Source organism: Acromyrmex echinatior, chromosome 3 (assembly GCF_024713525.1).
Source record: "Acromyrmex echinatior isolate Ae372 chromosome 3, ASM2471352v2, whole genome shotgun sequence".
Taxonomy (NCBI): Eukaryota; Metazoa; Arthropoda; class Insecta; order Hymenoptera; family Formicidae; genus Acromyrmex; species Acromyrmex echinatior.
The window spans coordinates 6,038,612-6,059,491 of NC_141854.1; the positions used below are offsets into that span (position 1 = coordinate 6,038,612).

The window sequence follows — 20,880 nt, forward strand, 5'->3', positions numbered from 1 at the left end:
TTTGAACGGAAAAGCGGAACGGGAAATTATAAATTATTAATTTTTAACGGAATTTATTGATTAAAATGCTTGTATTCAATACATAAGCTAAAAAGATAAGCATATTAATAAAAATTGCAATTAATTAAGTGAATACAATTTTTTTAATGCATAAGCGAATCAACCAATCAAAATCTTTCCTTTCCTCCCATTTCACAGAAAAAAAGAATTTTGATTGGATGATTCCGTTATGCACTATACATTATGCGTTATGCGTGAGTCTGTGCTTCCCGTTTAATATGCATTCTATAATAAGCCATTAGTAATAAACCAGAAGTCAGAAGCTAAAAATTGACCAATTGTAGTCAATTATTCTTCTCACATTCGACTGTGATCGGTCAATTTCTAGTTTTTGATTTCTGATTTACTACTTATGGCTTATTGTAGAATAGCCATAAAGCGAGAAGCATAGACTCTTGCATAACGCATAACACGTAATGCATAAGAAAATGTTCCAATCAAAATTCTTTGTTTCCTTTCTTTCCATAAAATAAAGAACTTTGATTGGTTTTCTTATATCTTGTGTTATGCGTTATGCAAAAAACTGTGCTCCTCGCTTTATGGTATATTCATACAACTTGCAAAGCCGCATAAACGTATGCATAAAGAAAATTATCCAATCATATTTTACAAGACATAAGAAAATCAACTAATCAGAGTTCTTTATTTTATGGAAAGGAAGGAAACGAAGGACTTTGATTGGTACGGTCATTCTACAATAAGCCATTCATAAATCAGAAGTTAGAAGTTGGAAATTGACAACTGTGATTGATCAATTTTCAGCTTTTAACTTCTAATTTATGATTAATGGTTTAGCTCGAATCCTCATATCGAACGCTGATTGGTGAAAAATAGATAATGGGCATAAATTTTACCTCTACTAGCTTTTCACCAATCAGCGCTCTGTGTCAAAGCGCTGTTGTCTGTATGAGGATCCGGGCTTACTATAGGATATATTTTCTTATGCATTACGTATTATACGTTATGCAAGAGTCTGTACTTCCCGCTTAATGCTCGCGGCAAAATGTGATGCGGTAGCCAATAAGCTTACAGCTCCTAATGTGTTCATTGGTTACCACATCTCATTTTGCTGCGCGGCAAGCATTTCCGCGTCCAGTGTGCAGGAGCCATAACAGTTATCTATTGTATCGGCGGGAGGTGATTGGTTACTTTATCGCTATCCTATCACGTTTTGTGATCAAGGATTCTGAATGCCCTTCTCTGTTCTCATCTTGTATATCGCTTGATATATGCGTCGCGTATATACTTATGTGTGTGTGTGTGGTGCGTGTGACTTGAATCGTGTGTGTACATATGTACACAACCGTGTATCGGTGTATACATATATAGGCATAGCGGAGCCCCAGAGAAATTCCTGTGTTTATTAATAATTTCTCTCGACATTGTATAAAATAGAGCCAGAAACGGTTTAGAATTGGCATAATTAGAGATCGTTAATCAGAATCTTTCGTGCATCTATTCTTTTGATCTGATTAATTTCGGTAATTTCGGATGATTGTAACTTGAAACTTAATTGTGGCGGCTCTTTGCAAAATGCACAAAAAGTGGGCAGAGATATATTCTTGAAGAAAAAGAGTTCGATTTCTTGACTTAATTAATTATTGCGAAAAGTACAAGACAAAATTTCTCATATTTCAACTGTTAAAATGGCTGCATCCTTGTCAGGTGAGTTGTGAATTTGTTTTATAACGATCTTTTAAATTTGCAATTTTTAAATTATTATTAATTTTCAAATTATTAATTTATAACGATTGAACAACGCGTAAACAGTAAATAATGTCATCTTCTATTCGTACTAAATGATCTTGTAATTTACATTTATGACATATTTTGTTTGTAAATTTGAATACTTAAAGTAACTTTTACAGATTTTACTTTTCCTTTTACTTCTTTAACATATAATTGTATATCAATTTTTTATAGCTTATTGGGTAAAGTTTTTCAAGGGAGCTGGATTTTCTCAAGATGTAGCCACTAAACATGCAGTTGTGTTCTCAAACAATCGTATCAAACCAGATATGTTGCCAGATTTGGATAAACCTAGTCTCAAAGAAATGGGCATCACGTTAATGGGCGATATGATTGCTATTTTGAGATATGCCAAGAAAGTAGTGGAAGAAACAACCTGCGAGAGATTTTTAGTTGATTCAGAAGACACACTTCCAACTCCAAAGATTTCTGTATCAAAACCTATTATGAAAAAAGGAAGCAAGGAAATTGGAAATAAGAGTATGGTTTTAGCAGCATCTAAAACAGACTCAAAGAAGATAGTTAAATCTTTATCTGCAACAAAAAAGATTTTGACTATAAGGAAGCCAATTTCTGTTCCAGTTATCACTAATGCTGTTAATCAAAAGCCGATATCTGTCAAAAGAAAATTGACATCGGAAGAAGTATATCAAGACAATGATGAAGATAACTGGAATATTTCAGAAAAGAAAGTAAAAACGACAAATGGTAGTGAAGATAATACCGAATATACTGTCGCAACACCGAAGACAACAACAGTAAGAACTCAGATACTTAAAAAACCTGTTGAACAAAAACGTACAGTATTTGATAGATTAGGCGATAGCTCGGTCACGAGCACAACTAATTTAGTTGATACGACGCCTACTTTCAATATTACTGGAGTTAGTAAAGAAGTATTTAAGAGATCTACTAGTGTTTTTAAGCGTCTCGGTGACATAGATGATAAGAAGGATCAGATAACTTTCGCAGGAATACTTAAGAATGGATCAAGTATTACCAGTACACCAGGCATACTGAAAAATCGAACATTACCTAGTGTACGCACGTCAATTATAACGACAAAAAGAGTGCCTAAAATTACCGGCACTATGCATGCCGATCACGAAGTTAACAAGAAGATTATTTTGAATAATACAAGTCGTATATTGAAGCTGAAAAAGGAAGTACCTAATGTTAAATCGAGTATTGAAGGTATTTCAAAAAAAATATCTACAGTCACATCTGGCAAGTTAGGTTTGTATATAAATTTTACTAGTATATATATATAAATAATTGTGTGAAAGGGAATGGTTTTTCTTGATTTTATTTTTACAGCTTCAGAACGTCTTGTCTCAATACCAGCCAAAGCACGCTTGGGCACAACCACTGCCAAACAAGTGACTTTCAGTAAAGTGGCAACAGTGACGCACGTCAAAAGGGCAGATGTTTTCAGTCGCTTGGGCATTTAAGTTTGGCTTGATCCCCCCTATCAATCGCGAACAAGCAATGGTTTGCAATCGAACTGTTATTTGTATAAAGTTAGAGTTTTCCGAACCAACTGCATTAATATTGATTAATGTTAATCAAGTGATTGATTAGACTTTCTTTTTATTACTTTCTGGATATATCCAGAGGGTGTTTTCCAATTGTAAAATCACTAGACACTTTTGTGCACAAGTTACGTTCCAATTGATGTAATCATCGTCATTAATACAACATCTGTAATAGCTCAGCCAGAGCTATTAGCCGGTTGTGTAAGCTTGTGATTTCTAGTAACCATTACATGTTATTAACCGCGGCAGCCATAAATAAGATTGGAAGACATTGAGTGATTAGCATTTTTGCTTTTTTTCATTTAATGAAGGCAGTAAAAGGTAAATTTAATCTAATTCTATCTGAAATGGAAACTACACAGCGTACACATTCTGTTCTAATCGGTTTGTACACTTTGTGCATTACTGTGTACACTGTTAGAAATGTTCTTAAACTTCATTAAATTTTAAATTACACAATTTGAACTTAATTTCATGACATTCATTAAATTTAATGTATTTTTCATGAAAATTTATGAAATTTAATTTTATTTTTCATAGAATTTTATTAAAATTTTCATAAATTTAATGTTCATTTAAGTGTGCCTTCCAACAAGCGACACGATGCAACACAGTGATCATGTCATCTTTGTTTAACATTAACAAATAACAAGAATGCAATGATCCATTGTGTCATTTGTGTCGCTTGTTGGAAGGCACACAAGTAATTACTGTAACTTAATTTTCAGTTATATCATTCATTATTTTTAATTTCATAATCACGAGTTTCATTTATATGTAAAGGATTTCTAACAGTGTATGTTAGTGTTAAAATGTGTTAAGCAATTGAAAAGCACCCAGAGTGGCTTGCAAGGTTATTGCAAGATTATGATGAATGACGTATAGAATGTAAATATAATAAGAGATTTGCGATTAGATTTATAATTTAGTGACGCCATGAATTGCTCGGTCATAAAAAACGCAAATTGTATACTATAATTCGCAGTGCAATGTATTTTTTTATTTAGAAATTTCTACAAAATTATTCAAACTTATACTTTTTTCTTTTTTTTTTATTTAAGACATTTTAAGAGACGATTCGATTTTGTATAAAAATGAAATAACTAGAATTATATTCTATAAGATACAACTGTATTTTAAACTTGGATTTATGTGTAGCCTTTTTGACTTTAAGGAAAAAAAAAAGAAAGTTTTATGGGGTATCGTTTTTCCTATACTATATTGCTTTCTATGTTTTTATAATACTCCGAGATAACGATACATACAAATACAAATGTACGGGCAATTAGATTTGCTATATTTTGAGAAACGACTTGTTATTTTTAATTGTATTTCCTATAACTCAATTCAACACCTTTTGCTCTTCCTGCATACAATAAACATTTATTTGTTTTATAATACATAAATATTGGTATGAAAAAAGAATAATCTGCCAAAAGTGTCCTATAATATTCTATTATCAACGTTTATCGATTTTAAGTAATTGATAAGTATGACTTGTGATAATAACAGATTGATGTAATTATATAAGTGTTTTGTATAACTGAACCATTGCCATATAATATTAATTTGTTGCTATTTTATATTTCGTAAGTGAATATTGAAAAATTTATTTTTATAAGATTTCTGATGATAAATCTAAACAAAGTTAGAGAGAGAGAGAAAGAGAGAGAGAGAGAATGAGTGCTCATGAAATATTAACAAAAACGCTTGTTTGATATATCAACAAAAAGGATATTCATCAATAAATGTTTGGGTTTTTCATTACTATTAAAATTTTAAGATCTAAGAAGAGAATTAGTGTACTTTTCAGTAAATATCTATACGGAAGCAATAATCTCTTTATAATCTTTATTATAAAAAGCTTAAAACACACACACACACACACACACATTAATGATCAGTACATTTTTATAATTTTTATATTCATTTCCATAAAAAATTTGTCAAGACAGTCCCCAATAAATACACGCGAAAATATATTTCTTTTTTTCTTTTCAAAAGTATGTTTATTTTTATCAATATATGTATATAGAGTAACTGTTTTAATCTCTGTTTAATTTACTCCTTATCTTTCTCTAATTATTATTTAGAATTAAAAAAAAATAAAAAGTAAATTAAACTAAGATTAGTTAATCTTGATAGAAATGAATATTAATGAGACGAATGTTTTTATATCAAGTAGTCTTTATTTTTGAAATTTATTATGGAATAATTTTTTTTCTATTTAAATGCATATGAAAAGAAAAAAAAAGAAATATGAAATCTTAAGTCTTCGCCTACTCTTTTGATTAACATCTCGTATACATTTGTAATTCGTACTCATAACTTATCGAATCAAATTCGTCCATTTACATTCGTTCGCGCTCATTCACTTGGCTTCAAATTGTTTTTTAATAACACCTCATTGGTGGATATATAATTTCTTGTCAGTACATGATATGTAGAATAAAAATAATGATGTCTCTCTCTTGTCAATATAAAAGGTTCATTCAGCAGCAGTCAGCCCTAAGTAAATTTTAATGTCATGATCGTCAAATGGGCCTGAGAATAAGACTATAAAAACCCTACCTAATTTGTTGATATGATTTAAATTAAACAATTTTATATATATATATAAAATATAGTCAATTATAATATATTACCACAATTATTCATTTATTATTAAATGCTGTGTAAATAAGCATACACATTGCAAATAAACCTTTTTCTATTGATTATTAGTCGATGTTATATATGAATGATGGAACGCGATGATAACAATAGAAGTGCAATTTTATAAATAAAAATGGAATATTGTTATCGGACCTATCAAGTCCGCTTGATAATCAAAAATTTTCTCAGGATTGGGCTCATTAATAAATACTTTATCAGTCTGTTCCAACTTTTGGTACTGTTCCAAGCTCAAATCGAGCAGGAGCGAACGCGAACAAGCACGAATGAAGAATTACGAACGAACTCGACGAGTGCGACTGATATTGCGAGTACAAACGAGCCCAAATGAATATCGACTAATATCTTTTGCTTTTCTTGTCGATATGTTTATCAAAGGAAAAGCGTTCGGTGAGGTGCTAAAGAACTTATTGTTACCTATTATTAGTGGTAAAGTGATTGTCTGTCAAGTGGAAGACACGGATGCGATTCCCTAATCCACAATAGGATTTTTTTGAAAGGAAACATTAATCCACTTTAATAAACGCATAATTATTAAAAAACAAATCCAATGCAATTTAGCAATATATTGTGTGGTACTGTGTTATCAAATCTTGTCATAAACCATGATACTTTATCCCAATAGGACGGAAATCTATAGTAGAAAGGAGAAAAGCACTTGTTCGTGATCGTTCATGTTTGATCAGTCTGAATGGGTTAACACATTTTCTCAGTCGAGACATTCATAAGACTCGATTTTCATTGAAGTCTTATTCCGTTTTGTTAAATAGATATAATACAAATATATATATATATATATATATATATATATAAAATATATAAAAAATATATATATATAATAATATATATATAATTTACAATATATATATAATATAAATTATAATAAATTCACAATATAATAATAATAAATATATTATGAAGTATAATGGAGTGGCCAAACGATAAAGCTTTATTATTCATTAATGAAATTGAAAGCTTACCGATTTTATGGGATTCTTCAGATCCATATTATAAAATTAGTAGGAAAAAAAATGAGACGTGGGAAAATCTTGCCAACAAATTCTGTACAACAATACTAGATGTTAAAAAGAAATGGCTTTCGTTACAGGTAAACAAATGTATTTGTTTTTTATATACCAGTATTTTATTGCAAAAAGTAATTATAACTTTGAGAATTATTGTACGTAATTATTTTGTATTCAATGAGTTCAGCACAAATTGGTCTTTAATTATTGATAATTGAATCTATGAATACTTTTCTAGGCGTCATACAGAAGAGAGAGAATTAAGATGATTGATTCTGCAAAGGGAACTGAGAAAAAAGTATTATCAAAATGGTTTGCATATCGTGCAATGACGTTCTTGGGAGATCATTATAAACCAAGAGGAATTAGAGATACTTCTGAGGTAAAATAAACATACATTTACAGTTTATAAATTTCTTTTAATTTTAATTCTAAAAGTAAAATTAACCTCCAATAGTATATCTTCTCTTTTTAGAATAGATTATGAATTTTCATTTTTTTTTTTAGAAAAAATAAATTTAATTCTTCAGTATTGTTTTTCCTTCGAACCATATCATTATTTGTTCATTCTGCTCTTCAAATTATATCATTCAGTCACAAAATTTTATATCTATTAGGTGTTGGAATTAATTCGTAGCGTTTTACAAGTGATGGGAAGTACTTTCATTAATGTATTTTTTAATGCTCATGTGAAATAAATAACATTCTTTCATTAAAAAACGCTACGAATTAATTCCAACACCTAATAGAATATAAAATTAATTATGTATAAATAACTACTAAATACAATTACAATTTTTGGTAATATAACTTATCGAAATAATTACTAAATAAATTATATCGAAATAATTATAGGCCCATATTCATAACGCGCTTTATCTTTGAAATTCTATAATCTGTGTAATGTAAAATATAGTATGTTAGCATACTAACATTGTTGTAAGCGTGTTCTGAATATGAGCCATAATGTATAATATATTTATGATAATGTTATTTCAGACTTCTGAAACATGTCAACAAGAAGAAAGTAGTGACCTTAAGGATCAAGAAGGTATTAATGAAACAGATATAACATGTCCGAAAATAGAAGCTACATTACACGAACCAGAGAGAAGTGTACGGTTGTGTAATACCTCGTTGCGAAGAAAACATTTGAAAATGTTTTATTCTCCAGAATTAAGTAATCCAAAGAAAAGAAAGATTAATGAAGATAATTCAAGTGAAATGTATATTTTAAAAGCTACTGTTGCAGAAAAAGAATGTCAACGAGATGAAAATGAGACTTATGGTGAATACGTGGCACTGACACTGAAGAAATTAGATAATTATTCACGTATAATGGCTAAACATTACATTAATGAGATTCTTATAGAAGCAGAATTAGGAAAATACAAAGATTCGATTCCTCAAAGATCGCCTATACCCACGACCTATTCTGCTATTTCACCATCGCTTTCTGTATATTCCTACCAATCCGGAGGTTCCAATAACGTAGTTTCTTCTGAACCGAATCTGTGATCATCGGATGAACTAGTAGCATTAAAAAATTATTTCTTTTTCTCGGTGTGTTGTCTTTTGTCAGTGGTGATCTCTTCTGCATATGTCCATCTGATATCCACTAATATATGGGATCTACAGTTTTTAACACCGAATGGCCCATGGTGGAAGAAATATTCCACCATGGAACGGCCTATCGGAAAAGATTGTCGTGGCAAAGATCTCTTAATAATTTGTCATTGTCGTGGTGAGGATCAAAGTGACGATCAAATAAAATTTGATATGTGTGGTCTGGGATTTAAATCCCATAGCAGCCATGCGACTCTGCCACAAAGTTATTTAACACGATTTTAATCATTTCTATTTTCTGCAAGTTTTTGTTGAAATATATACCGATTTCTCATTTTCATAATTACTTTTGTAATTAATTTCTTAGAAATAATTCTTATTAATATATGTGTAAATTATATTTGCAAATTTTTTTGAAATAAAATTGTTCTAAAAAGAAATAAAATATTTTTATTAGATAAATTTATTTGATAGAACTTCTGCAAAAGTTTCATATACTTCAGAAATAACTTTCGAGATGATTTGTTCTGAACTTTCTTAAATAAGTACCTGGAAATCTTTATTTGCTAAGTGATTCTTACAGTTAAACTAATAGCCTTTTCGATTTGCTGACTATTCGAGACGAGTCAGCAAATTGAAGACATTAATCTCTTTTTTTCAATAGAAATTACTTTTCTATAATTAGTCTTACATATTTTTAAAGAGAAGAATTATTATAAGAGATGAATTATAAGAGACTAATTTTTTAAGCTCTTTAATATAAATTTTGTGTGTAAAATTTTCGAAGATCTCTCTTATAAAAGTAAATATAAAAAAATTGTGTCAATTAACAAAGTTATAATAATTCAAATGTTTCACATGTGTAATGTTTCAACAACCAATGAATTTCGTTATATTTTACGCTCTTAAGTATTTTAAATATATGTATTTTAATATAATTGTGAAATCTATGAAATATATTTTTATATATTTCTATAAAGTTTTTGAATACGAATATATATATATATATATACTAGTAGCATAGTAACGTTTTAATAACGTTTTATTAAAGACGTTTGATGTTTTCGACCTTGATATTTTCGATGCAAAAATCATATTTATGTATTAAAGAAAGTGATAATATAAAATTAAAATATCTAAATGATTAATCATAAATTAATGCATTAATTTTCAATTTATTATTATCCATGTAGATACTTCATAGGTATAAATGTGCATATCTCTTGCAATACTATGCTCAATTTGCCAACAAATTGCTCGCATATTATTTTTTTTACTAATATTTTGCCTATTGGATACATTTATGACGCGATAATTTAATATTCTATTATTGACTAATAGAGTCCGACGTCTATTAAATATTGAACGGTTGAAACGGTCGATAATGTCTGTACTCTTCAATTACCTCCGAGGTTTCACTTGATCATGAAAATTTACCCGTGGCTGGCCGTCTTTAATAGTACCTTATCGGTGTCTAGACTTTTTATACGCTCGTTTTTGTTTGTCGTAAATACAATATTTATGATTGCTTGTTAGTTGGTTTTGAGTCAGCTTTTAATTGACTTTCTTTAATAGTATCTTATACAGTGTACGTGTCGAATCGTCGATTGTTTAAAAGGGAAAAGAAACAACGCGTGGACATCCTGAATATACATACATGTGTCAATAATACGCGTAGATAGATCTGTATTCTCATCCGTAAGGTTTTTTCTAATTTTCTTGTAGAAATCTGAGAGGCTGATATTTTTGGTAAAGAAAGTATACGACAAGAACTATTTTTGAGTATGCAAGCATTTTATTTTTCCATTGTTGATAGGATTAGAATTATACAATCTGAAGCTGCATAATGAAAGAAATAACGATTGGTTTAAAAGAAATGGTTATATTTAAAGTTTAAAGGCAATTTTTGCTACAGATGCATATCTGTACCAAAAATTTTTACACACGAAATTATTTTAAGTGTAAAAGCATAACGTAAGCATTTTATTTATTATAAATACAATATATATTTTCTAAAATTATCAAATATTATGTATTTGTTCAGTTAAGATAAAAATCTGTATACAGATCTGTTTGTTATATTTGTACTCTATATAATTTTTTGCATTTGAAAGAAGATGAATATTTATTTGGCTGTTAGAGAGAGAAAGGGTGATGAATCGAGTGCAGAAGGTGCAGGTGAAATGAATGAACCGCATGTTGTGCTTTTGTATTTTATATATACGTAGCAAGTCTTTATACATCAGGGGCGTACCAGTAGGTAATAGCACCCGACATCTGAATTTGTTAATAATAATTATTCTTTGTTTTCTATAATAGTTTATATTCTAACTAATTAATAAGTGTCACGATTTATTATTGGATTTGATATTTGAGATTATTATTTTTATTATTGTATTTTCATTCTGTTGAGAACGCAGTTTCAGTTGGATTTATTTATATTTTTTATGTTACTTATGTCTATGTTACTAATAATATTTTTCCTTCTAAAATTATTTATAATAATTGAATTTGAATCTTTTATAAGAACAACTATTTTATCATTAACAAGTAACGATAATCTATAGATTGAGCAATTAGTCATCCCAGATTATAAGATTTTCCAACGCATGCGCATCCCCACTATTTTTGTACGCATATATGCGTATAGTCGATTGCGTGACTTGTTAAAATGACCTATTTAACCAACTTGTGCAAAGTAGGACAGTTTTTTTAGATTCTTGAGAAAAATTTTGAATATTTTTTTTCTATAAAAATATGTTATATTAAAATAACTTAATAAGCATTAAAAAAAAATTATTTCTTTAAATATTATTCCTTTCTGTATTATTTCCTTAAATTATTTAAAAGAAAGGTTTTTATTACATACTTTTTATATTATTTTTATTATAATATAATTATATTATATATAAAAATAATGTAATTATATTATAATTTAATAAAAATCTATATTTGTCTTTTGATTGTATTTGTATGACAGATTTGTATTTATAATTCAAACATAGTTTGATTGAAGATTGAAATTTTTGTATCATCAATAAATCTAGGGCGATATTTAAACAGATAGTCAAATCTGTCAAAAATAGATTTTGCAAAATGTTTACTACGAATTTTATCGGCAGAATGCCAGCAGAAATGATGTCAATAGAATTTGTTACGAAATATGATGATAAATTGACAGAAAGCGAATAGAATTTGTCATTTTGGGACCTTTAAATAACATATTCGATTAAAAAATTGTTCAAAATAACAGATTTTGCTTGATTTTCATTGACAATCTGTTAACATGAACTTTTCGCTTATTGTGTATATAATTAGATTTTATTATATAAGATTTTAAGTCAGATTTTTTGTAAGTAAAACTTAATAAGATTTTAAGTACGATTTTATATATGTTTGTATAAGTACGATATTATATTTTGAGCTACAAAATTATTTCTTTCTCCTTTTCTCTTCTTTATTAAGGATTCCGAACTCCATACAAGTTATAGTCAGTGAAATCAACAAAAAACATAACTTGGTAAAAAATTTTTCATGCATGAATATAAATGTATATATCTAACATACATAATAATTATATATGAAATATGTCCATAAATGGTCTTACATTCTTTTTTTTTTATAAAATTACTGTTTAGTATAGAAAAATAATAATAATAATGAGAGAAAAACATAAAAAATAATTAAATGGATAATTTTCGTATTGTTTCTTTTAGAAAAAAAATATATAATATTTTATTTATAATTACGTGAGCAATTTTTTACATTTCTCCAAACTTGATTTTTTTCTAAAAGAATATAAAAATTATCCTTTTAATTATTTTTTGTTTTTCTTATTATTAATATTTTTCTTATATTAAACAATAATTTTACAAAAAAAAAAGAAGAATGTATGGACACATTTCATATATAGATACTTATATATGTTTACATATGTTTAAATATATTTATGCATGAACAATTTTTTTTATATAGAATATTCAAATAACGATGTCTTCCATTTATGCAAGTCGACACAAATAGATACAAACATTATTTTATCTTTCTTGATATTCAGTGAGTAACAAAAGGTGTTTTCCATTTCTAAAAATTCAAAAAAGATGAAGAGTAAGTGGATCCGAAATTAAAGTTAATTTATGTATATTGGTGGAAACGAGCATACATCAGTCGACACAAACATCATTCTAACTTTCTTATATTTTATGAGTAAAAAAGACAACACGATTCGTGTATCGACTTTATCATGAAATGAAAAGCACTCACAGATAGAACGACACTTGCGTTGATTTATATCATCACCAAATGGAAAGCACCCTAAAGTGTTTTTAGTATAAGATATAAATATTTGTAGAAACAGTCATAAAGTTACAATTATTTTGGTCAGAAATTCTCAAAAATTTTTATCTGTACTCTTTTTTGAAGAACAATCATGTATATAAAAAAACTTTTCCTAAGGCGGAAACTTTCCTTAAGATGAAAAATGAAAATTTTTTTGTTGAAGATTAAAATTTTTCATATTTTTACCCAAGAAAGATTAAAATTATATAATCTTTACTACTACTATTCTGATGCAACTCACGATTATTTTATTGACTGAAACTGTATCGACAATGCCAGAAATCGTTTCGAGAATAAATTAATAAATCATATTTGAATGATTCGGCTGTTTGACTAATGTGATTAGATAGTCAATTTTTTTTTCAAATTCGGCAGATGTGGAGTATCTACGATGCTAAAAATCGTTCTGATTTTTAGCATTGTGGGTACTCAGGTCATTCAAGCTTAATTAAGATTAAATGTCAATAATCTTATTTAAATATAATAAGACCGGCGAAAATAAAAATCGTAGTTTCTAGAACGCGAAAATTAGAGGCATTTATTTTTTTTTTATATTCTATTGTCTCAAGATTTTTGCCTTTTAGTTTGTTTATGCTTTTCTGTTGCTTTCCACCACTCCAGTCTTTGTTTTACTTATTCATAACCTACGTTAATAAGTATGTATAAGTCTTATAATCGAATGTGTGAAATTAGTCTATTAATGCCAACAATTCTGGTTGCTGAAACAATTAACCGAATTTAAATTCGAATGTTAAAGTTTACTTCTACTTTCAAAGACATAAGCAAATAAATATTAATTATCTGTATTATATTTATACTTATTATATTTTGCTTGTAATAATCTTGTTTAAATAATGCAATAATTTGTACTTATTTCCCGGTTTTCGAAATCTTATTGCAAATATTAAAATAATATTTATATCGGAAGATTAAGGAAATTATAGAAAAAAATAAAAATTATTGATAAATTAAATTTCTTTGTCATATAATTACGCATACAATTAACAAACAAAGATTGATTTACGAAATATGTTGTTGCCGGTGATGAATCGATATGAACTTGATGCTTAGCAACAAAAAATAGGACGTAATATATATTTTTGTTCGTCTGAGATTTATGTCTAAGGATTTTCATTCGAGATGACTGTGTATAATGTATAAATTACAGCACGAGATCTAGTAACTTTTTCTTGAATCACGAATCAGATTTGTGGAGCGATGGAACCCCCATAATACCCAAGCTTTTTGGCATAATACATACGTTACTGCACTGCGCTGCTCAGAACTGAGCATGCGTAGAAAAATTCTACGATTTAGGATCACTGCCCTTCACTCATTCGCGCACGGTGAATCGTAGGTGTTCCTCTTAACTAGGGTTTGCTACATTAATTTCGCACGCAAAACGCCGGCCCTTCACTGAAGATTCATTAATGGTCTTGCCATATATTTTGCTTACGTGCTCGGCGGTGTAAATAAAATATGGAGACGTACGAGAGTCAAGTACAAGAAAAACTGCAGGATGGAGGTAAAAATTTCGTAACTATACTCGTCCGTTTTAAATTTCGCGTATGTATGAAATTTTTTTACACATATGAAATTTATAACTTCTCCTGGCGTCAGAATTGCATGCGATTGTCAAGTTCCCGCGCGCCTTTTTTTTACATAGTTATAATGTTTATTGCTTTCCAATAAAGGTAGATGTGGATTATAGACATAATATACAACATGGTAGTTGAACGCGTTTTTAAATGAAACTTTGAGGAAGTAAATTACGTGTATCGTGCACGGGAAAATTCCACGTATTATGATAATTAACTGTTAAAGAGCACGTGTTGCATTGTTTTTGCTTAGTCTTATGTCTTTTTGTGTCGTTCCGAATGTAATTCAATTCTCTATCTGTTCTCAATTAACAATTCAGAAAATGGCGTTTTGCGCGTCAATAATAGCTGATAAAAACACGTCAGAGTAAAAAAAATTATTGATTCGTAAAATTATATGTTTTCGTTTATAATAATTTACAGTTATTATTATAATATGAAATTAATGAAAATAAATAATTAATGTGATTTAAATAAAAATAATAATTTTTTAAATTAAAACATTCTTGAAAAATATAATTTTACTATATTATTATATTTTTTATTTACACGTTTTTTAATATAATGTCAGTGATTTTTTATAAAAAAAAATATAATTTTTATTTATGTTAAATATAATATAAAGTTTTTGTCATAATGAGATTTTATCAAAATAAAAATTACAGTTTGCTATGTATACTAAATTCAGATAATAATATTTATACCCTGTCAAATTTTACATTTTAGAATATGGATTTGTTTGGCAAGACTATCTTGATGCTACAAAGAGTGTGGAAGTTCCACAGATTATGTTCCCTCATGTGGAGTTGACATTGGAGAACAGTATTGAGGTGGGCATGTCACTAGAAGTACCAGTACAAAAAAATAATGCTGAGGAAGAGCAGTCATATTGGATAGCTTCTATCGTTATGGCTTGTGGACCTTTATTACGATTACGTTACTTTGGTGGTGACGATAGATCTTTAGAATTTTGGTTTAATCTTACAAAAGAGGCTGGTCATGAACTTGGTTGGAGTGTGAAAAATAATAAGAAATTAAAACCACCTGATGTTATATTTGAGAGATCATCAGATTGTGTAGATAAAGTACAAGAATTCTTGATGACTGCACGTACACTTCCACCTGAGATGTTGACAGGGGTAAGATACTAATATTTCTAGAATTTGGCACTGTAATTAATATTACTTTAATATTATTTACGTATTATTCATTTTCTTTATAGGATGGCTTAAGTATGACAGAAAGGATAAAACAGGGTATGAAAGTTGAAATAAGTGATGTGCTGCATCCATTCAAATTATGGGTAGCTACGGTAAGAACAAAGTTATAGAATTAGAAATTCATAAAGAAAAAAATAATCTTATTTAAAACTTGTAAAACACAATTAAAAAATAAATAGTATAATTCTTGTAATTATTGTGCAATAACAAAGAAATAGCAAAGTATTTACTTCTCTTTGCTCTAATAATTAAGAATATTTATATGTGATAGTCTTGGAAATATTTAATGGATCTTTCTTTTTCTAGATTATTGAAAACATTGGTGGACGTCTTTTATTGAAATATGATACTCCAGAATCTACTCGTGAAGACTTCTGGATATTTTGTACGTCTGAGCGTTTACATCCGTATGGATTTACGTCTAAATCAAATTCTACTTGGTTTTTGGAACCACCTAGTTCAATAATCGATATGCATACATATGAAGAATGGAAGGACTTGTTAGAATCTAAATCGAAAGATTGTGAGCTAGAGCGAAACTTATTTAATAATAATATAGATCATTCAAAACATAGTTTTGAAGTTGGAATGAAATTGGAAGCTTTGCATCCAGCAGATCGAATAAAAATTTGTCCTGCTACTGTAACGAAAGTATTTGATGATATATATTTTCTTGTGAATATTGATATATATTCTGGATGTTTAAACGAATCAAATAATACGCTTGTCTCTAACAATTTAACTTCAGAAAATAATACATGGTTGTGCACTGCAGACCATCCATATATATTTCCAGTTGGATGGGCGCAAAACAATAATATTATGTAAGTATCAAATATAATGAGTATCAATCTTAAAATAATTTATTCTATTAAAATTCTTTAAAAATATACATATAATCGCATAAACTATTTGAATATTTTTGTATATAATTCTTCGAGTTTGACATTATTTTGCGTGCTGAAATCTTAATCTGAATATTATAGGATTACCCATCCGCAAGGTTGGACTTCAAAGACGGGAGATTTTGATTGGAATGAATACTTGGAAGCACTTCATGCTAGCGCAGCGCCTGAAAATTTATTTAGCGAACGTGCGAGTGCTATTGAGGCAGGTTTTGAATGTGGCATGAGATTGGAGGCTGTTGATCCAGAACATGAACATGTAATATGCGCAGCCCACATTAATAAAATCGTTGACAATCTGTTATGGATAAAATTAGATAATGACAAGTACTTTCGGCCGGAACACATAGTCGACATATATTCTTTGCATATATTTCCTGTCGGATGGTGCGAATCTAATCACTATTCATTAAAACCACCGCATGATTACATAGAAATCTGTAAAAAACTAGAAACGTTTGCAAAGGAGAAGAAGAAAAACAATGTTTTGGACATACCGATATCTGAACCACGCTCTTCTCTTTGGTGTCCAAAGATATATTTTAATTATCGATGTTTCACAGGTCCCATGATATCAAAGGGTAAACTAGCGACTCTTCCAAAATCAGTGGGACCTGGACCTGTTATACTAGTCATGAGGGAAGTTTTATCAATGATAGTATCTGTTGGCTATAGGAGTGCTAGAATTTTGAAGGTTTTACAATGTGATACCAAGCCAGATCCCGGTTATCATTTAGAAGTCTTAAAGGCAAAGCACAAAAATAATACATATCGTGCGAGTGTAGCTATTGTTACATCCGGTGACATGGTAGCAGATTTCTGCAGAAATACTTGTAAAAAATTATTGGTATGCCCAAATTTATTCGGTCCGTTGCATATATCGGAAAATGAATGTCCAGATGAATGTTATAAAACATCGAAAACAAAATATAGTAAGTAATTGAATATTTTAAAGAAGTTGTGTTGCACATATACAAACTCATTGTATTCATAACATTATGTAATTAATATATAAAATACATATAAACACACACACACACACACACACATATTTACTATTGATATTTTCAATTTTCAGCAGCATCGATTGGAACTGGAAAAAGAGGAAAACCGAAAGGATATACGAGCATCATGGTACAAAAACCGAAACCTTGGGGTAGAAAACGTAAAAGACGACGTGGCAGATGGGCACAAAAACACAAGGAGGTTCAGGAAGAATATGATCAAGAAGATGAACTGCCATATATATCGTTAGATCTGGTAAAGCACATCTCAGAGAACCTCATTGAAGAAGAATACGACGGAAGACAACCGCTCTCAGAAATAGATATCATGATACAGAAAGGTTTAGAGAAATCCGATAAATCAGATGACGTTAAAACTGATATGGTTTCCAGTAATATTTCAGAAGATTCTGGTAGTTCATTCAATGATAGAAAGCCCAAAGATCGAGAACTGCCTAGTCCTCCAAATTTAAATTTGAACCAACATTCCACAAGATTCAGTCAAGGCACAGGAATCACTAGAGGGATTAAAAGAGATTGGGACACAAGCATAGAATCTGATTGCTCAGAAGCAGATGCTGAGTACGTAAGAATGCAAAAGACCCAACGACGACCAAAGACTCGGAAGCTCGATTCAAATCCGTTATATTGGAGCGTAGACGATGTGTTTCGATATCTCAGAAAAACAAATGACTGCAAGGATATTGCATATCGCATCAAAGAAGAAGTGAGTTTATACTCCGTTTAACGAAAGAATGACCTCGGACGAAAACTCGTCCGTTTTGCGCAGGTCTTCATAGCATTGTACAATGTTACATTGCTTGCTATGCTCAAACCGAAGTCATTCTCTCGTTGAACAGAGTATATGTGTATCTTAATTTTGAAAATAAAAATTTTAATTATGATTATAATTAAAAGTAATATCTCTCTGTTCATTAGGAAATTGATGGTCTTGCGTTCTTGTTGCTGAATCTTCCTTCCCTTACTCAGCATATGAAACTACGAACGAGTTTAGCCATGAAAATATGTCGACACGTTGAACAGGTCAAAGTTACATTTTTTCTACGACATATTCACGAAGTAGAACCGGAACAATATCAAATTGTCTAATTGATTTGATGTAACCAATAAAACCTTCCTTTATTCACGATGTACGTTATATATACATGTAGCTATAGGATTGACTGAATTAACAAATTTAAATAGAATTCAATTAAGATCTTGAATTATTGAAAAAGTTTTATGTCTTTTATGTCGCATTGATATTTATTACTGTTTTATTTTTATTTATTATTAACAACTTTTTCTAAGATGCGTATTTGCATCAATAATATTAAAATACTTATCAATTTGTGATATTACTACTCCAGTTTCAAAGACTGTATTTCAAGATCAATAAATAATAGGCACACAGTTTATTTGAACTGAAATTGTATAAATTCACAAGAAATATTAGGTACGAAGAACTGCCTTGATATGAATATGGCATTTTCCATTGTGTGTTCATTTTTATTTTAGTTATAATTATACAAAGTTTTTTTTTTAAAGCTCGGAAGATTTTATGAAAAGTACAAGGATTGTGATCAAATTGATCAGTTTGTATATAAAGTGATATAAGATACATATGCATGTATTTTTTCGTTTCAGAACATAAGTAATAAAGCAGGAATGTGTAAAAGCATATTGTTCTTTTTTTTATGAATGTTTGCAATTTCTATATATATAAATTTTAATTTTAATTAAATATTTCTTTTGTTTTTATATTAATTATATTTTATATTTTACTATAGCTTGGTGGAGACTTAAATTATGATGCTAAATACATTTTGTCATTATCTTAGAAGAGCTATTTTAGTATTTAAATTATAATTATCTTTTTTTTTTAATATTTTTATAAATATGTAGCTACATAAGAAATTTTAAAATTAAAATAAAGACTAAGATGTATGTTTAATATATATTTAAAAAAAAAGAAGCAGATCGTATACATAAATTCTCCTAAGATATTTCTTTTCTTTATGTATCAATTATATTTTGTTTTTCATCACATTGAAAAAGAAAATTATTAAATTTTATTTATCATAATCTTAGAGTTAAAAGATTTAAATTAATGTTAATTATGTTATATTTTACTATGTGGCGATTTTGGAGTAGAGAGTTACGTCGATGCTCTCTGAAAAGATCCGGATTCAAATCTACCAAGAACACATCAGATTTTATTTGATCTCTCGGAAGGTAATGGCAAACCACCGAAAGTGTCTTTGCATTGCTTTTTTCGATATAATCGTTCGAAACCAATGTTAAAAACTATAAGTTTCATGTAAGTGGATATATACAGAAAATGTTTTCTAACAAAAAGATGATCGATTTGAGAAGCAAAATTAATTATTGAGGAAAACAAAGGTAACATGGCCTTTAGACTTTATTTGACGTATAATAAATGTAGCTTTAATGTCTTTATAACTCCTCTGTTCTCAGTCTGTTGCTCTATTCATGTTATATTTTATTTTTCATAAAAACATGCAGCTACATAGGAGATCCTTACATTATGATAAACTAAGTAAAGGATAATATATATTTCAAAAGGCAAATATAAATTATGTAACTCCTAGATTTTATTTTTAATTGAATTTTTTGTTCATACATGATTACTTTTCACCTTATATTGAAAGACTTTTAAATCACAATGCTAAATTTTATTTATCATGATTATAAAACTACACAGTAAAAAATATTTTGTATTTGTTAGAAATTTGTGTTGAATGTTAATTTAACACAAAATATTCAAATAACAGAATCACATTATATTAAATTAACACTCGGATATTAAAAATTCAATACAAAATTTTTAATATTCGAGTATTAATTTAACATAATGTGATTGTGTTATTTGAATATTTTGTGTTAAATTGACATTTCTTAGTGTTATTAAAATAATACAATTTATGAATAAGTAAACTAACTACAATTTATGAGTAAGTAAACTAAATAACATGAAAATAATGTTTTTTAAAACATAAATTCTAAGATAAATAAATAAAATGTGTCAATTTAATGTATAAATGTTAAATTTATTGAAACATATTTTAATTTTAATATATAAATATAAATGTTAATTTTAATGAAGAAGTATAATTACTTACAAACTGTGTTACGAATTTTTACACGATATTTGTGTTACTGTCTAAAATATTCACCTTGTGTTAA

General features: G+C 28.7%; 3 protein-coding genes across 8 annotated transcripts; all 3 read left to right on the forward strand.

The window, feature by feature from the left end:
• The first annotated feature begins 1,275 nt into the window (after positions 1-1,275).
• LOC105151505 (Uncharacterized protein C19orf47-like protein) lies at positions 1,276-4,533 on the forward strand. The gene is made up of 3 exons (XM_011065239.2): positions 1,276-1,725; positions 1,984-3,045; positions 3,127-4,533. The coding sequence occupies exons 1-3, from the start codon at positions 1,707-1,709 to the stop codon at positions 3,258-3,260; spliced, it is 1,215 nt and encodes a 404-aa protein (XP_011063541.1). The 5' UTR covers positions 1,276-1,706; the 3' UTR covers positions 3,261-4,533.
• Positions 4,534-4,796: 263 nt separating this feature from the next.
• Positions 4,797-9,053, forward strand: LOC105151506 (uncharacterized). 3 transcript variants are annotated; one of them, XM_011065243.2, is made up of 5 exons: positions 4,797-6,407; positions 7,019-7,125; positions 7,281-7,424; positions 8,042-8,222; positions 8,295-9,053. In XM_011065243.2, the coding sequence occupies exons 1-5, from the start codon at positions 6,284-6,286 to the stop codon at positions 8,558-8,560; spliced, it is 822 nt and encodes a 273-aa protein (XP_011063545.2). In that variant the 5' UTR covers positions 4,797-6,283; the 3' UTR covers positions 8,561-9,053. The 3 variants fall into 3 exon arrangements, with proteins under 3 accessions (XP_011063545.2, XP_087260697.1, XP_011063543.1); XM_087404571.1 differs by having other exon boundaries at positions 8,042-9,053; XM_011065241.2 differs by lacking the exon at positions 4,797-6,407 and having other exon boundaries at positions 6,939-7,125; positions 8,042-9,053.
• A 981-nt stretch (positions 9,054-10,034) lies between these two features.
• Positions 10,035-19,354, forward strand: LOC105151507 (scm-like with four MBT domains protein 2). 4 transcript variants are annotated; one of them, XM_011065245.2, is made up of 8 exons: positions 10,035-10,306; positions 14,115-14,471; positions 15,271-15,683; positions 15,767-15,856; positions 16,071-16,588; positions 16,751-17,601; positions 17,748-18,400; positions 18,613-19,354. In XM_011065245.2, exons 2-8 carry the CDS (start codon positions 14,426-14,428, stop codon positions 18,781-18,783), a joined length of 2,742 nt encoding a protein of 913 aa, XP_011063547.1. In that variant the 5' UTR covers positions 10,035-10,306; positions 14,115-14,425; the 3' UTR covers positions 18,784-19,354. The 4 variants fall into 4 exon arrangements, with proteins under 4 accessions (XP_011063547.1, XP_011063548.1, XP_011063549.1 ...); XM_011065246.2 differs by having other exon boundaries at positions 14,304-14,471; XM_011065247.2 differs by lacking the exon at positions 10,035-10,306 and having other exon boundaries at positions 13,930-14,471; positions 17,751-18,400.
• The last annotated feature ends 1,526 nt before the right edge of the window (positions 19,355-20,880 follow it).

Bases quoted from the DNA above. Each gene is read 5' to 3' on its own strand.
- LOC105151505 (XM_011065239.2), top strand. The intron at 3,046-3,126 runs GTTTGTATATAA...TTATTTTTACAG, and splicing joins AGTCACATCTGGCAAGTTAG to CTTCAGAACGTCTTGTCTCA.
- LOC105151506 (XM_087404571.1), top strand. From the start codon at position 6,284: ATGAAGAATTACGAACGAACTCGACGAGTGCGACTGATATTGCGAGTA. The intron at 6,408-7,018 runs GTGAGGTGCTAA...GGGATTCTTCAG, and splicing joins TATCAAAGGAAAAGCGTTCG to ATCCATATTATAAAATTAGT. The intron at 7,126-7,280 runs GTAAACAAATGT...ATACTTTTCTAG, and splicing joins AGAAATGGCTTTCGTTACAG to GCGTCATACAGAAGAGAGAG.
- LOC105151507 (XM_011065245.2), top strand. From the start codon at position 14,426: ATGGAGACGTACGAGAGTCAAGTACAAGAAAAACTGCAGGATGGAG. The intron at 17,602-17,747 runs GTAAGTAATTGA...TTCAATTTTCAG, and splicing joins AACATCGAAAACAAAATATA to CAGCATCGATTGGAACTGGA. The intron at 18,401-18,612 runs GTGAGTTTATAC...TCTGTTCATTAG, and splicing joins CATATCGCATCAAAGAAGAA to GAAATTGATGGTCTTGCGTT.